We start from the raw sequence: 17252 nt of genomic DNA, 5'->3' as shown, positions 1-17252 counted from the left end.
AGCCACTCTCCTTGGGGAAGATGATCCTTCTCATGATTATGAAGCCATTTGTTCTCCAGCTTCACCCAGTCCTGCAGGGCTCCCAGAATTCATAAGGAACACTCAAATGTTGAAAGAGAAAGGAGGTGGCTTTGTTTTCATCATCATTTAGGTCTAGCCTAGAGATGCCATCACTTCTCTTGCCTCTGTTGGCCTTGGGTTCATCAAGTGAGGGGGGCAGGCAAGCAGGAGGATCACCCACAGCCAGCTCATCCTGCACCCCTTGTGCCACCCTCAGAGGATGAAAGGACCAAAGGGATCCCCATCTAGGAGGAGAAAGCCCAGGCAGAGCTTTAGGGCTATCTGTCCATCACACATGGCTGTTGTTCTGCATCCTCCTGATGGGAAGGCAAAGCAAACAATCAGCCAGAGTCTCCCGAGAGCCCTGGCAGCGCTTCTGACAGATGGACCTTCAGAGAAACCACAACAGAATGGCTGGGGTTTGTCTCTGTTAGTGTGCAGCTGTGACCCTCCATCAGACCCAATCCTGACCTCCCCCACCCACAGCTCCTGCTCTTCCCTGGTTTGACTTTTCAGCAGCCATTCCCTGAGCTGTCAGAGCACTGTGCCTGGGGGTTCTCCTCCTTGGAACACCACAGGGGAGGAGGGAGGGGGCTGTTTCTTACTGAGAGTGTGGAAGTTGGCTGCAGGAAGGTGTCAGTGGGATCATTTCAGCTGTAAGAATGCACCAGACTGAAGGCCTGAGCACTCTGCAAACTCATTCATGGGCAATTTGGATGAGAATCAGTCAGGGAACAGCCAGGCAAACCTGTTTCTCCCTACTCTTACCCCTAAATCCCTGAGATCTTTGCACCACAGCAGCAGCAGAGGTTAAAATAAGTGGGAAGTGTTGCTCAAACCCACAGATGGATGGAGAGATGGAGGGATGGATGGAGAGATGGATGGAGGGATGATGGATGGATGGATGGATGATGGATGGAAGGATGATGGATGGATGGAGGGATGGATGGAGGGATGGATGGATGAATGGATGGATGGATGGATGATGGATGGAGAGAGGGATGGATGGATGGATGGATGGATGATGGATGGATGGATGGATGATGGATGGAGAGAGGGATGGAAGGATGATGGATGGATGGAGGGATGGATGGATGGATGGATGGATGATGGATGGAGAGAGGGATGGAAGGATGGAGGGATGGATGGAGGGATGGATGATGGATGGATGGATGGATGATGGATGATGGATGGAGAGAGGGATGGATGGATGGAGGGATGGATGGAGGGATGGATGGATGGATGGATGGAGGGATGGATGGATGATGGATGGAGAGAGGGATGGATGGATGGAGGGATGGATGGATGGATGATGGATGGATGGAGGGATAGATGGATGAATGGATGGAGGGATGAATGGAGGGATGAATGGTTGGATGGAGGGAAGGATGGATGGATAGATGGATGGAGGGAGGGAGGGATGGATGGATGGAGGGATGGATGGATGGATGGAGGGATGGATGGAGGGATGGATGGAGGATGGATGGATGATGGATGGATGGATGGATGGATGGATGATGGATGGATGGATGATGGATGGAGAGAGGGATGGATGGATGGAGGGATGGATGGAGGGATGGATGGATGGATGGATGGATGGATGGATGGATGATGGATGGATGGATGGATGATGGATGGATGATGGATGGAGGGATGGATGGATGGATGGAGGGATGGATGGAGGGATGGATGGAGGGATGGATGGAGGGATGGATGGATGATGGATGATGGATGATGGATGATGGATGATGGATGGAGAGAGGGATGGATGGATGGAGGGATGGATGGAGGGACGGATGGAGGGATGGATGGAGGGATGGATGGATGATGGATGGAGAGAGGGATGGATGGATGGAGGGATGGATGGATGGATGATGGATGGATGGAGGGATAGATGGATGAATGGATGGAGGGATGAATGGAGGGATGAATGATTGGATGGAGGGAAGGATGGATGGATAGATGGATGGAGGGAGGGAGGGATGGATGGATGGATGGAGGGATGGATGGATGGATGGAGGGATGGATGGAGGGATGGATGGATGATGGATGGATGGATGGATGGATGGAGAGAGGGATGGATAATGGACGGAGGGATGGATGGAGGGAGAGAGGGATGTCTGGATAATGGATAATGGATGGGAGGGAGAGAGGCCATGCACAGCAAGCTCTCCTACCCCCAGCACCCCAGACACCTGGGCTCCACAGACCCAGCTGAGGTTGTCCCCAGGAGCCCATTGACCTGATGTAGCAACTCCTTATCAACAGCTCTTCACCCTTTACATGGCCAACATGGAGCCTGAGGGCGTTTGCACCTCTCTCCAAACACATGGGCACAACAACTAAGTGTCACAGACCCAAAAGCAGTTGCACCAACCCACAGTGACCATCCAAAACAGCCAAGGTGGGGCAGGGGGAGGTGTGCCAGCCTTTGCCTCCTCCCCTCCTGCCTGCCTGCAGCTCAGCTTGTAGCTGTTTTCTTTTCTGCCAGCAGCAAGCCACTCAGAGAAATGCAAATCTGCCTTAATTAAGGAGACTAATAAACAGCAATTAGGATCCCAGCTCTTGTGCTGCTCCCCTGGGGTGATCTCCTCTGCAGGGACGAGGTGCCCCTGGCATAGCTGTTGGAAGAGAAGGGGACAAGCTGTTCCCACCAAGCCACTCTCTGCTCTCCAACCCCCTTTTTCTCCCATCCCCATGCAGGATGACAGCTGGGCAAGCACAGCCTTTGCTCCTGCCCCATCCCCATGGCACAGGAGAGCTCAGCTGATGGATTTGCCAGCAGACATTTCTCCACCTCATCGTTGCAGCTGACTGCAGTCAGTGGTGGGGGCCAGAGGCCTGGATGTCCCTCCATGGCTCTGCTAACACCCCCTCCACCACCACCACCAGTGTGAGATGCCATCAAGCCCCCTCCTCTCTCTCTCTTGCAGGGCCACCCATCATCTCCAGCACGCAGACCCAGCACGCCCTGCATGGCCAGAAAGGGCAGATCAAGTGCTTCATCCGCAGCACCCCGCCACCAGACCGCATCGTGAGTGCTGGGTGCCCCTGAGAGCTCTGCCCCAGGCTGGGGCCTCTCACTGCAGCTGGGGAAGGGACCAGAGCACGAGTGTGATGGGCTGGGGCTGAGGAACGTGGGGGTGTTTGGTCTGGAGAAGAGGAGGCTGAAAGGGGGGAGTCTCATCAGCACTTAGAAGTGTTTAAAGTGTGGGTGTCAGGAGTGTGGGGAGAGGCTTTTCTGTTGTCTCTAGTGACAGCACAAGGGGTGATGGGATGAAGCTGGAACACAAGAAGTTCCACTGAAACAGGAGGAGAAACTCCTCTGGTGCTGAGGTGAGGGAGCCCTGGCCCAGGCTGCCCAGGGAGGGTGTGGAGGCTCCTTCTCAGGAGGTTTCCAACCCCACCTGGACACGTTCCTGTGCCCCCTGAGCCAGGGGAACCTGCTGTAGCAGGGGGTTGGGCTGGAGCAGCTCTGCAGGGCCTTTCCAGCCCCCACCATTGGGGGATTCCGTGATAGGCGACATAATCCCACCCTACAGCTCCCTGAGAGGAGGTTGGAATCAGGTGGGGGTTGGAATGAGGCCCCTTCTCCCTTTAATGAGTGACAGGACCAGAGGAAATGGGCTCAAGCTGCCCCAGGGGAGGTTGAGGCTGGAGCTGAGGCAGAACTGTTTCCCTGAGAGGGGTGTCAGCCCTGTGCCAGGCTGCCCAGGGAGCTGGGGCAGTGCCCAGACCTGGAGGGATCCCAAAGACACACAGATGAGGTGCTGAGGGCTGTGGGTCAGTGCTGGGCTGGGCAGGGTGAGGGCAGGGCTGGGACTGCAGCACCTTCAAGCCCTTTTCCAAGCCAAGTGAAGTGTGATTGTGTGGTTCTCTCTTGCTTGGCAGGCCTGGTCCTGGAAGGAGAACGTGCTGGAGTCGGGCACGTCCGGGCGCTACACGGTGGAGACGGTCAGCACGGACGAGGGCGTCATCTCCACCCTGAGCATCAGCAACATCGTCAGGGCCGATTTCCAAACCATTTACAACTGCACTGCCTGGAACAGCTTCGGCTCTGACACCGAGATCATCCGCCTCAAAGAGCAAGGTGGGCCCTGGGCGGTGGGAAGCAGCGCCTGGCCCAGCCCTGAGGCGCGGGGACGTGTTGCTGAGGGACCAGAGACGCTCGGGACGGCTTTTTGGGATGGCAAAGAGGAAATTAGGAAGGGTGGTAAACACACCCAGGGTCCCATCCTTGGTGTGGCTGGTCCTGGCAGAGGGTTGGGGTGCGGGACAAGCCCTGCAAAGTCTCTGCTTGGTACGGTGCTGCCCCGCTTTCGCCTGCCCTGCTGAAGCTGGGGGGCAGGAGCTGATGCTGACAGCATGGTGCTGCTGCCACAGGCCACAGGGTCCTTTTGGAACCTTGGAGAAACAGGAAGAGTCCCCAAGTGCTCCATGGTGATGGGAGTGAGCTGGGGGAAGGCGTTTGGGCTGGTGGCAAAACCTCAGGCAGGTTTTACAGGGCCGGCTTTTAGCCCACCCAGCCTCCAAAGCACCTTGTCAGGGGATGCCCCAGGGGATTCCTCCTCCCAGAGCAAAGGCAGGAAGATGGTTTTTGTGAGGAGAGCTCAGCTGGAGGGCCTCCAGCCCTCTCTTTTCTGAAATGCCAGGGCAGGCAGGTGGATTGTTCTCATTAAGCCGTGATTTATGGGCAAGGCTGCCGTCCAGATTAAATCAGAGCTAAATGAACCCCTCAAAATTAGCCTTGGGCTTCTTCCAATGCAAACAAGAGTCAGTGGGGTGGTTGTTTCTCTTTTTTTTCCCAGGTCCTTCTGCCAGTCAGCAGCAGCTCTCAGCAGCAAACCCAGCTCCCAACAGAGGGTGGTCCCCAGGCCAGCACCACCCTCCAATCCTAGCCAGGGGATATCCTTCCCCTGTGCAGGCGAGGTGAGGGTGCTGTAGGGCTGCATCATCACTCTGAGTGATGATGGGTGGCTGAGGATGCTGTAGGGCTGCAGAGAGCATTCCCCTCAGTGGGGGAACACCCCAGAGCAGAAAGAGAAGGGCTGAGAGGCTCAGGAGGACCAGCTGTGTGCTCTTGGGCTGTGCAAGGCTGTGGACACTTGCTTTATCCCCTCGATGGGGGAACACCCCAGAGCAGAAAGAGGAGGGCTGAGAGGCTCAGGAGGACCAGCTGTGTGCTCTTGGGCTGTGCAAGGCTGTGGACACTTGCTTTATTTTCAAACAGGTACGGAAATGAAATCAGGAGCTGGTATTCAAGCAGGTATGGAAATGATGAGCTGCCCCCGGGAAGGTGAAGAGCAGCCAGAGCAGGGCTCGAGGGCCACTTGGGGCAGATGCTGTGGGATGTGCTGCCCATCCTCTGCCCCAGAGCAGAGTTCCAGGGGGATCCTGTAGCAGCAAACCGCTCATCAGCTCGCTCTTGGCGTCAGGATGCAGTTTGCCATCCCAGATACTGGTTCCTGGCACTTCCCCTTTGGAAGTCACCCTTCTTTCAGCCCAGGACAGCTCTGGGTGCTTTCCCCATCCCCCTGTGTCCTGCATGGTCTCAGTCACCTTCATCACAGTCACTGCCAGCTTCTCACTGAGCTCTGCAGCCAGCAGGCACTGCCAGACCCCAGCCCCTGCCTCCTCACCCTTTTGCTGACCAAAGACTCCCAGGAGGAGTTACCACCACTGGGAGAAACACTGAATCACAGAATCACTTGGGTTGGAAAAGCCCTTGAAGCTGCTGCAGTCCCAGCCCTGCCCTCACCCTGCCCAGCCCAGCACTGACCCACAGCCCTCAGCACCTCAGCCCCACGGCTTTGGGATCCCTCCAGGGCTGGGCACTGCCCCAGCTCCCTGGGCAGCCTGGCACAGGGCTGACACCCCTCTCAGGGAAACAGTTCTGCCTCAGCTCCAGCCTCAACCTCCCCTGGGGCAGCTTGAGGCCTTTTTCTCTTGTCCTGTCACTCAGTACTGGAGAGTCCAACCCCCCAGCTCCCTGCAGCCTCCTGTCAGGAATCAAGTATGAGAACAAGAGGCTGAACCCAACCAGCACCATTTTTTTATCACCCTTCAGTTCTCAAAGGATTCAAGACCCATGAGGACACATGAAAGGACTCCTCTGTCCTGGCTGAGACTAGAAATCCTTTGCTGACTACAGAGAGAAGATGCTGGTGGCATTACAGCTACCCCCAGTCCCACCAGTGTCCCTCTAGAAGGCTGAAAAGCACAGGCAGCATCTGTGAGCTCAGGCCAGGATGAAATTCGTGTTCACCACCAGCTCCAGGCCCATGGACCATGAGAAATGGTTTTCTTATTGCCCAGCTTGAAAGGATTTGCCCCTCTTTTGGGTTCCCAAGAACATACGAGGAAAGGCAGTCATGGGAACTTAGAGATACCAGTCAACAAAGGCAATTGGTGTTGGCCACAGCTTTGAGGTCCTTTGTCCAACCCAGCACTCACCTTTCAGCAGGAGCTGGGCTTTGAGGGACTGGAGGAACTGAGCAAGGAGATAAAAACCCACAGCTGGAGGGCTGTGCTCAGTGCTGGGCCCCTCACTCACTGCCACAGGGACACTGAGGGGCTGGAGCCTGTGCTGGGCCCTGGGGAGGCTGCAGCTCCAGGGCTGTGTCAGTGCTGGGCCCCTCACTCACTGCCACAGGGACACTGAGGGGCTGCAGCGTGGCCAGAGCCGGGCACTGAGCTGGGGAAGGGGCTGGAGCACAAGGGGCTGGGGAGGGGCTGAGGGAATGGGGGTGTTGAGCCTGGAGAAGAGGAGGCTGAGGGCAGCCAGCAGCACTCTCTGCAGCTCCCTGACAGGAGGCTGAGGGGAGCTGGGGGTCGGGCTCTGCTCCCCAGTAATGAATGACAGGACCAGAGGAAACAGGCTCAAGTTGCTCAAGGTTGGAGCTGAGGCAGAACTGTTTCCCTGAGAGGGGTGTCAGCCCTGTGCCAGGCTGCCCAGGGAGCTGGGGCAGTGCCCAGCCCTGGAGGGATCCCAAAGCCGTGGGGCTGAGGTGCTGAGGCCGTGGGTCAGTGCTGGGCTGGGCAGGGTGAGGGCAGGGCTGGGACTGCAGCAGCTTCAAGGGCTTTTCCAACCCAAATCAATTTATCTAAGAGTTCTATGTCCACCCAACCTGAGGACACCTGAGAGCACCAGCCTTGCACCCTGGGGCAGGAATGAGGTGCCTGCCTTGCCTACTCCCATCTCCTTGGGTAACTCAGCTCCTTGGGTGGACCCAAAGAGCAGCAAAACCTTTGCAGTGGCCACCAAACAGACTTTAGCTCAGGGCCCAGCCCCATCCTGCCCCCAACCCTGCCCTGGTGCCATTTGTCTCTTCTTTTGCACTTGCCACCCTGTAGACATGCAGTAGCAGTCCTTAACCTGCTCTCCTGGCTCCATCCTCTCCCTCCCAGGGGAAACTGAGGCACGGAGAGCTCAGGCCTTGTGACACACCAGCATCCCACAGCATCACCCACTCGGGGCTCAGGGCTGGACGAGGTCCACTGGGCTCCAAAAACCCTCTTCAGCGAGCTGGTAGCTGGGGCTGGGGGTGGCGAGGGTGGGTCCCTTGGAGGAAACACCATCATGTCTGACCTTCCTCCTCCTTCATCCCCCCTTCATGCTCCCTCTCCTTCCTCCCACAGAGGCCGTGCCCATGGCAGTGATCATCGGCGTGGCCGTGGGGGCTGGCGTGGCGTTCCTGGTGCTGATGGCCACCATCGTCGCCTTCTGCTGCGCCCGGTCCCAGAGGAGTAAGTGTCTGCCCTGGCCCTGGGGCAGGGCTGGAGGGGGGAAAGCCTCAGGGTGGGAGGGTGAAGTGAGGGGGTCACAAGGAAAGTGATAGAAGCAGGGGATGGTGGGGGGTGGGAAGGGCCCTGCAGAGCTCATCCAGCACAACCCCCTGCAGAAGCAGCTCCCACCTACATCAAGTCACACAGGAACGTGTCCAGGGGGGTTTGGCAACCTCCTGAGATGAAGCCTCCACACCCTCCCTGGGCAGCCTGGGCCAGGGCTCCCTCACCTCAGCACTGAAACAGCTTCTCCTTATGTTTTCAATGGAACTCTTTGTGTTCCATCTTCTTCCCATCATCCCTTGTCCTGTCACTGGAGACAACAGACAAAAGTGTCACCTCATCCTCCTGACACCCACTCTTTAAGTACTTGTAAGTGTTACTGAGCTCCCCCCTCAGTCTCCTCCAGCCTGAACAGCCCCAGGTCCCGCAGCCTTTCCTCACAAGGAAGATGCTCCAGTGCCCTGAGCATCTTGGCAGCCCTGCACTGGCCTCTCTGCAGCACTTCCCTGTCCCTCTGCAGCTGGGGAGCCCACAACTGGCCACAGGACTCCAGCTGAGGCCTCAGCAGCTGTGGCAGAGCAGAGCAAAGGGGAGCAGAAGCTCCCTGGCCCTGCTGCCCACACTCTGCTGGATGCCCCCAGGCTGCCGTTGGCTTCTTGCCCACGAGCCCACGTTGCTGCTCAGGGGCAGTTTCTTCTCAGCCAGCACTGCCAGGTCCCTCTCCTGGAGCTGCTCTCCAGCAGGTCACCCCCAGCCTGTGCTGGCCCAGGGGGTTGTTCCTCCCCAGCTGCAGGACTCTGCCCTTGCCCTGGTTGAACCTCAGCAGCTCCCTCTGTGCCCAGCTCTCAGCCTGCCCAGCTGTTTGGAACAGGCTGAATGTTGTGACTCAGCTGTTCCTTGTGTCCTGCCCCAATGTTCTGGATTACTCAGCTGCCTTGTGGGAAAAGGAAAAGGTTTTGGAGCACATGGAAAATCATGCCAGGGTAAACCCTACTGCCTGACATCATCCTGATGTCCAAGAGGGAGAAGCATCCTTCCCCTGCCACATTGGTGCTTCAAATCCTCCTCCATTTGTGCTCACTTTCTGCTCCTGGCTCAACTCTGCTTTACTCAACATCAATTGCAGGCAGCCAAGGGGATTTTTGGGGTGGAACATGGGGGTTTTGGAGCCTTGGCTGTGGTGGGACCAGGAGTTCAAGCCCCAGAGACACAGGCAAGGGAGAAGGAGGAGTGTGGCATGGTGCAGCCTCATGACAAAGACAGCAGGGAATTCAGGGAGGACTGTTGGCTAAATGAAAAGGCATCAAAGCAGGAGGAAGAGGAGAGTGAGGAGGGAGAGGAGAGCAGGGGAGAAGAGTTGATGCTCCATGGTGCTCTCATCTCAGGAGACATGCCAAGCTCTCCCTCTGTGTGTGCCAGAAAACCCACTTGTTTTCCTTTTCTTGGTGTTTGATTGGTGTGCAGAGCAATCAGAGACACACCAAGGCTCCTCCTGCTTTGGATCCAAACACAGAGCCTTCATCTCCCCTTCCCAAAGTGCAGGAGGAGGAACTGAGGCCTGAGCTTGGAGCAAGGGGTGCTGCTGGCTGTGGGGCTGCTCCATCCCCTTGTCACTTGGCTCCAAAAGTCACCTGGGGCTGCCAAAACAGGGGTTTAGGGGGAGCACCAGCAGCTAAACCAGCTCCTGAGTGACACTCAGGATGCAGAACCATGCAGGGAGGGCTCAGCTGTTCCAGGGCAAAGGGCTTTCAGCTGGGTTTTGCAGGTCCTGATGCTGCAGTCGCTGTCTCCAGCCTTTATGGAGGTAGGAACCCCAAGGCTGAGAGGTGGGGAAAGGCCTTTCACCGTGGTTAGAGGTGTGGAATCAGCAAGAGACCAGCTCAGGAGAGATGAGCCCAGCAGAGCACTTCAGGTATCAGGAGAAGGTCTCGTTCCTACCTCCTGACTGCAGATTCCTCTCCCAGGGCAGGTGCTCAGGCTGTTGCTGGCAGCATTTATAACCACAGCCTGGAAACCAAACCCATGCTGGGGACAGGAGCACCTTGAGCACTTCTGGAGGAGGCACCTCCAGCTACCAACCACAGCTAAATGGCTCAGGGGAGGTAATTCCTGGCCCTGCTGCAGGGAGATGCATCAAAAGCCAGCCCTGGGTGCAGACACAGGGGGCCTGGAGGCTATTTCATGCCTGGAAACAAAAGGAGAGGCAAAAAAGACTTCTGCTGCACATCTGTTGTTGTGTCTTCAGTGACTTAACAGCCCAGAGTTACTGATGGGGGAAACACTCCTGGGAGAGGATGTGCAAGACACTGTGCAAGACTCCTGCACCAGGAATGTGATCCTAGAAAGAGGAGACACGGGAAGAAGAGTATCAGCTCCTCAGCAAAACCCCTTTGCCTTTGCAGCCCCGGGCCCTGGAGGTGTCTGAATGCCCAGCTGGAGCTTCCAGCTGCTTTGGAAGTTGGCTTTCCAGAGCAAAGCCCCATCCCCTCCCCTGGGACCTGCACATGCAGAGCTCCTTCAGCTGGAGGCACATCTGAGGAGGGAGAAGGAGGCATTTTGGGGTGCAGGAGGGGTTGGTGAGGCCAGAGGCAGCTCAGAGGCTGGAGCTTGCATCAAAGCCAGGAGCTGGTTAGATCTGGCCGTTCAGATTTGCATCCAGCTCTGCTCTTCAGCTCAGACCCAGCCAGCTCGGTGCTTTCTGCTCGCACAGCTTTTGGTTTCAGTTTGGCTGAAATGCTTTCCTCAGAGCACGCCTGACACCTTCAGGGCAGGCAGAGAGCCTCTCCAGGAATCTTTCCCTCTGTAGCCAGGGATAAGTTTGCTGTTCTCAAAGCTCTGTCTGGGTCTTTATTCATTGCTTGGGCTTTTTCACACCAATCTACAGCCCCAGACCTGAGGGAGGCTTTTCTCAGGGGCTTCCCAGCCCCAGGGATGAGCTGCTAATGTCCCTCAGCAGCAATATCTCCTCAAGGAGATGCTGTAGGTCAGCAGCCTGGACAAACAGCCCCCAGTCCTGCTGCAGGATGAGCACTGCAGAGCTCCCTGAGGGATTCAAATGAGCCCTCTGTGCCCAGGGGTGAAGGTTCCACATGCCCATCCTTCACAGCAATGCAAATATTTCCCCCCTCAGATCTCAGGTGGCCTTGCTGAGCCAGGGTTCATTCCCCTCAGCCTCCAGTAAGGTCAAAGAATCAGTGAATTGCTCTGCTTGGAAAAGCTGCTGCAGACCCAGCCCTGCCCTCACCCTGCCCAGCCCAGCACTGACCCACGGCCTCAGCACCTCAGCTCCACGGCTTTGGGATCCCTCCAGGGCTGGGCACTGCCCCAGCTCCCTGGGCAGCCTGGCACAGGGCTGACACCCCTCTCAGGGAAACAGTTCTGCCTCAGCTCCAGCCTCAACCTCCCCTGGGGCAGCTTGAGGCCCTTTCCTCTTGTCCTGTCATTCATTACCAGAGAGAAGAGTCTGACCTCCAGCTCACTGCAGCCTCCTGTCAGGGAGCTGCAGAGAGTGCTGCTGGCTGCCCTCAGCCTCCTCTTCTCCAGGCTCAACACCCCCATTCCCTCAGCCCCTCCCCAGCCCCTTGTGCTCCAGCCCCTTCCCCAGCTCCATTGCCTGTCACTGACCATGCGCCAGCCCCCCAAACTCCAGCAGGGCCAGGGAGCTTCTGCTCCCCTTTGCTCTGCTCTGCCACAGCTGCTGAGGCCTCAGCTGGAGTCCTGTGGCCAGTTGTGGGCTCCCCAGCTGCAGAGGGACAGGGAAGTGCTGCAGAGAGGCCAGTGCAGGGCTGCCAAGATGCTCAGGGCACTGGAGCATCTTCCTTGTGAGGAAAGGCTGCGGGACCTGGGGCTGGTCAGGCTGGAGAAGAGGAGACTGAGGGGGGACCTTATCAATGCTGACTAATATCCACAAGGTGTGTGTGGAGAGGATGGGGCCAGTCTTTTTTGTGTGGTGGCCAGTGACAGTACAAGGGGTGATGGACATAAGATGGAACACTAGGAGTGCCACCTAAACACAAGGAGAAGCTGTTTCAGTGTTTCAGTGAGGGAGCCCTGGCCCAGGCTGCCCAGGGAGGGTGTGGAGGCTCCTTCTCAGGAGGTTTCCAACCCCACCTGGACACGTTCCTGTGCCCCCTGAGCCAGGGGAACCTGCTGTAGCAGGGGGTTGGGCTGGAGCAGCTCTGCAGAGCCCTTCCACCCCCCACCACTCTGTGATTCTATTAACCTCCTTGCCATGAAGTTGCTCCTCAATTGCCTTGGACTAAAGCCCCTTCTCCATCTCACCCAGATCTCAAGGGTGTGGTGTCTGCCAAGAACGACATCCGCGTGGAGATCGTCCACAAGGAACCAGCCTCGGGCAGGGAGACAGAGGAGCACCCAACCATCAAGCAGCTGATGGTAAGGATTGCAAGGATTCCCTGCTTCCCTCCTACACACACCCCCAAAGCAGTTCCTCTGGGGAAAGGTTTGATGGTAACAAGCCCAGGCATGTGTTGTTCAGGGCTGTAATCCCTCGCTCCTCGAGGCAAAGATGCTCTTCCAAACCACTCTTGATATGACACATTCTCCTGCCATAAAAGCTCCTCGAGTGAAACGTTGCTAATGAGGAGGGAGCCCTGGGAGAGGTTTATTGCTGCAGCTCAGCTGCCCAAGGGGCTAATTGCAGAGCTGATTTGCCACCTCAAGCTGGGGGGTAGGAGCTGCAAGCTGCACAGAGCCACAGGATAGGTGAGAGCAAGATCATAATGAGCTAATTAGCCAGGAGAGCTGCACTCTCCCACATGCCATTCAGAGAGTCAGACCTGCAAAGAGTTGGTAGTGTGAGGCCTGGCTGTGCCAACACCTGGGTGGTGTCAGCTGGCTGAATGGCACAGGCAGGGAAGGATGCTGAGGAGTGAGAGCCCAGGAAATGCTGCTTCAGCCTGTGGCACATCACAGAATCACAGGAGAGTGGGGGCTGGAAGGGCCCTGCAGAGCTCATCTAGCACAACCCCCTGCCAAAGCAGGTTCCCCTCGCTCAGGTCACACAGGAACGTGTCCAGTGGGGTTGGGAACCTCCTGAGAAGGAGCCTCCACACCCTCCCTGGGCAGCCTGGGCCAGGGCTCCCTCACTCAAACACTGAAATAGCTTCTCCTTATGTTTTAAATGGAACTCTTTGTGTTCCAGCTTCTTCCCATCACCCCTTGTCCTGTCACTGCATACAACAGACAAAAGTGTCACCTCATCCTCCTGACACCCACTCTTAAGTATTTGTAACTGTTACTGAGCTCCCCCCTCAGTCTCCTCCAGCCTGACCAGCCCCAGGTCCCGCAGCCTTTCCTCACAAGGAAGATGCTCCAGTGCCCTGAGCATCTTGGCAGCCCTGCACTGGCCTCTCTGCAGCACTTCCCTGTCCCTCTGCAGCTGGGGAGCCCACAACTGGCCACAGGACTCCAGCTGAGGCCTCAGCAGCTGTGGCAGAGCAGAGCAAAGGGGAGCAGAAGCTCCCTGGCCCTGCTGCCCACACTCTGCTGGATGCCCCCAGGCTGCCGTTGGCTTCTTGCCCACGAGCCCACGTTGCTGCTCATGTCCTTGCCTCCCTGGCTGGTGTCACCACTCTTCTCCATGTCTCACCATAGAAATGGTGCAGGAAATTATAATGATCACGTTTATAAGAGGGAGGGAAATACCTTACAGGGAGAAAGCTTCCAGAGCTGGTGTGGTTTAGGTTATCTGCAAGACTTGGGAGGGATGGGTTGGTTGTAGTGTGGTTCATGGGGCTGTTGAAACACAAACAGGGTGGGCAAAGTGGAACACTTTGGGGTACAACAAGACAGAGCCCAAGGGTCTGGCTGCTGCACCAGGAGAAGGAGAGTGACCCCCTCTCCTGGCCATATCAGGAGCTTAGATACATCAGTTGGAGATAACATCATTGGATGAAGGAGTTTAAGCAGATACAGAGGCTGGCAGAGATGGGACATCCTCCTCTGCTCAGACTGGAGCCTCCTCATCCTCAGCTGCCCTCAGCAAGAGCATACCCAGCAAACACTTCTCAGAGTCCCACTAGATCCCCTCCATGCTGCTTCCAGGAGCCAGTGTGAGCATCTCCCTCCAAGACAGAGGCTTTGGATGCTCAACAGGTTCCTAGGAAGAGGCTCCAAGCTTGACAAAGAAATGCTGGATGGAGTAAAACAAACAAGCCCTCCTCATTCACAAGTGAAGGCCTCTCTCCAGCCTCTCCCCAGGCCTTTCCTGCTCTCCCTCCTCCCCATACCTGTGTTATTTATTTCCTCTCACTGCTGCTTCATTTCCCTTCCCAAAGCTTCTTAGAACCACAGAATCATTTGGGTTGGAAAAGACCTTGAAGATCATCAAATCCAAGCCCTGCCCTCACCCTGCCCAGCCCAGCACTGACCCACGGCCTCAGCACCTCAGCCCCACGGCTTTGGGATCCCTCCAGGGCTGGGCACTGCCCCAGCTCCCTGGGCAGCCTGGCACAGGGCTGACACCCCTCTCAGGGAAACAGTTCTGCCTCAGCTCCAGCCTCAACCTCCCCTGGGGCAACTTGAGGCTGTTGCCTCTTCTTCTATCATTTATGACTGGGGAGCAGAGCCCGAACCCCAGCTCCCTGCAGCCTCCTGTCAGGGAGCTGCAGAGAGTGCTGCCGTCTCCCTTCAGCCTCCTCTTCTCCAGGCTCAACACCCCCATTCCCTCAGCTCCCTTCATGGAATGAGAGGCCCAAAATTGAACACAGCACTCAAGCTGCAGCCTCACCATTAGCCCAGCACAGGTGGATCCCACCCTAGTCCTCACTTTCCCACCACGTCCCTGTTCATCCACAGCCTTTCTGGCTGCAGACTGACCCCATGACTCTCCTTTTCCCCTCCCCTCACTGTTACATTTGTTATTCTCCAGCCTCCCCAGCTCTCCCTGCTTTTAACACATAATTATTCATGCATCTAGAAGTTCATTAGCACCCTGGGACAGTGGTCTGATGGCTGATTTGTGTATGTTCACCCTGCCTCAGCACCATTTCCACCCTCCCCATTAGCTCCTCTGCCAGGCACTGCCCCCAGGCAGGGGAAAGGCTGCCAGGCCTGCACAAAAAAACCCAGCAGCCAGTGGTTAGAGGCAAAAAAAAAAGCCCATGAAAGAGGCTGGTCCTGTGGAAAAAAAACCCCAACCCTGTCTGTGTCCTTCCCTGCCAGGGCACGGTTCAGGCTGTGATTCGGGGGGTGGAAGAGCAGCCTCAGCCCTGCCATGGCAGAACCTCTGTGCTTAATAAACCCTTGTGCCTAGGGGTTATTCCTGCCTCAGGGACATGAAGCCAGAGATTCTCACTGCCAGGAGCAATCATGAGGGAGATGATCCCAAAAGCAAGAGCATCCCAACGGGGCAGCGGGTCCAGTGCGGCCTGTAGGCCCAGGCGTGGCCTTGGGGTCATATTTGGGGTAGATGGGTCATATTTGGGGTAAAATGGGGTTGGTGACAGAATCATTTTGGTTGGAGAAGCCCTTGAAACTCTTAAGTCCTGTGATTCATGGAGGGAAGAGGCTGACCCTCAGCTCCCCTCAGCCTCCTGTCAGGGAGCTGCAGAGAGTGCTGCTGGCTGCCCTCAGCCTCCTCCAGGCTCAACACCCCCATTCCCTCAGCCCTTCCCCAGCTCACTCAGCCCCTTCCCCAGCTTCTCTGCCCAAAATTGTCTCTCCCTTGCTCACCTTTCTTTCTGTCCCTGCCCTGGATCACATCCCTCCACTCCAAGGAACAGCCACAACCCCTCAGATTGACACCAGACACATTTTTCACTCAGATCCCCCCCCAAAAGAGGAAAAACCCCAAAAAGCAGAGGTGAAATTCAGGGCAAGGCCAGTTTCTACCTGCAGCCCAGCTGTCACAGACTCAGTGTCATCTGTCTCCAGTTTAGGGGTTTTTTACCTGTGCGTCTTTTCCAGCTGAATCCTGGGCAAGGTGGAATCCCCTCAGGGCTCCAGGAGCATCCCAGTGCCTGGATGGCTCCAATCATCATTGCTCAAGTGCCACAGAATGGCTGAAATTACCCCAAATTATTAATCTGAGGGGGGTTTTGCCACTGGTGGGACTGTACTCTTGGTTCTCAGCTGCTCTCTTCCCCCTCCCTGCAGCCAAAAATTAGCCAAGCCCAAAGAGGCCTTGAAGCAGTTTGTCCTTCTCCTTCCTTTCTGTGAATCCTGGGGTTGATACCACTGGCTGCAGCCTCATCCCTGCTTTTGCAGAGCTCAAAACAAATTAACCCTCCACGTACCATTCCAGGTGAATTTGGTCCTCAGTGACACCTGTATTTACACCTTTGGTGCTGAGGGGAGGGAGCCCTGGCCCAGGCTGCCCAGGGAGGGTGTGGAGGCTCCTTCCATGGAGGTTCCCAACCCCACCTGGACACATTCCTGTGCCCCTGAGCCAGGGGAACCTGCTGGAGCTGGGGCTGGGGCTGGAGCAGCTCTGCAGGGCCCTTCCCACCCCTAAATCCTGTGATTCTGGGATTTTCTGGGCAGCTGATTTGGGGCTGGGATCAGGGTGAAGGTTCAAAAGAAGGCATCCCAGCAACAGGTGGATAATCACTTTGCATCTGCACAAAGCTCATCTTGTCAGAGGCAGAGTAATTAAAGCAAATGATCTAACTAATGTGTACCTTGCCCTTCCCCATCAGGGCAGCAGCACCCATTGGTGGGGGAAGCAGTGGGAGCAGAAAATATGGCCTCAAATGAAGCCAAAAGGAGCTTTTCCAGCCTTTTCCTTCCCCCAGGAACAGCCTTTAGCCCAACAATGTCTCTACAGCGTGGGGCTCACCCCTCATGGTGTGGGGCCCTGGGGTGGAAGGGGGGCACACAGTGGGATGCTGACTCCCACCTGCCTCCTTTCCCAGATGGAGCGGGGGGAGTTCCAGCAGGACTCAGTGCTGAAGCAGCTTGAGGTGCTCAAGGAAGAGGAGAAGGAGTTTCAGAACCTGAAGGTGAGCTGGACCCTGGGGATGTGGTTTCTGTTCCCAGCCCCCGGGAAAGATGGGGCTCAGAGTCACTCCTGGAAGAGGGGGCTGCAGGGGGCACCCAAGGGTGCTGAGCACATCCCCCCCTGCCCAGCCTCAGCTCATCCCTTGCCCAGTGTTGCTTCTCCCAGGTTTGTGCAGTGTCCCTGAGCATGGTCTGGACCTGAGGGATGATTCCTGGTCCCAGAACCAGCTCATCCCTTTTTCAATATCACTTTTCCCAGGCTTGTGCAGTGTCCCTGAGCACGGCCTGGCCCTGGGGGCTGGTTTCTGGCCCAGCACCAGCTCATTCCTTGCCCAGTGTTGCTTCTCCCAGGCTTGTGCAGTATCCCTGAGCATGGCCTGGCCTTGAGGGCTGGTTTCAGCTCCCAACACCCTCCCAGGGCAGGAAAGGGATTAAAAGTCTAT

General features: G+C 56.6%; 1 protein-coding gene across 1 annotated transcript in view; it reads left to right on the top strand.

The window, feature by feature from the left end:
* Window positions 1–17252, top strand: part of KIRREL3 (kirre like nephrin family adhesion molecule 3) — a 176305-nt gene that overhangs the window by 157788 nt on the left and 1265 nt on the right. The window contains 6 exon segments of the mRNA XM_062013903.1: window positions 2994–3094; window positions 3952–4150; window positions 5291–5326; window positions 7699–7806; window positions 12134–12243; window positions 16725–16811. Of these exon segments, the coding sequence (XP_061869887.1) occupies window positions 2994–3094; window positions 3952–4150; window positions 5291–5326; window positions 7699–7806; window positions 12134–12243; window positions 16725–16811 (641 nt within the window).

This window comes from Colius striatus, chromosome 23 (genome assembly GCF_028858725.1).
Source record: "Colius striatus isolate bColStr4 chromosome 23, bColStr4.1.hap1, whole genome shotgun sequence".
Taxonomy (NCBI): Eukaryota; Metazoa; Chordata; class Aves; order Coliiformes; family Coliidae; genus Colius; species Colius striatus.
This window is presented reverse-complemented; position numbering and strand designations above follow the sequence as displayed.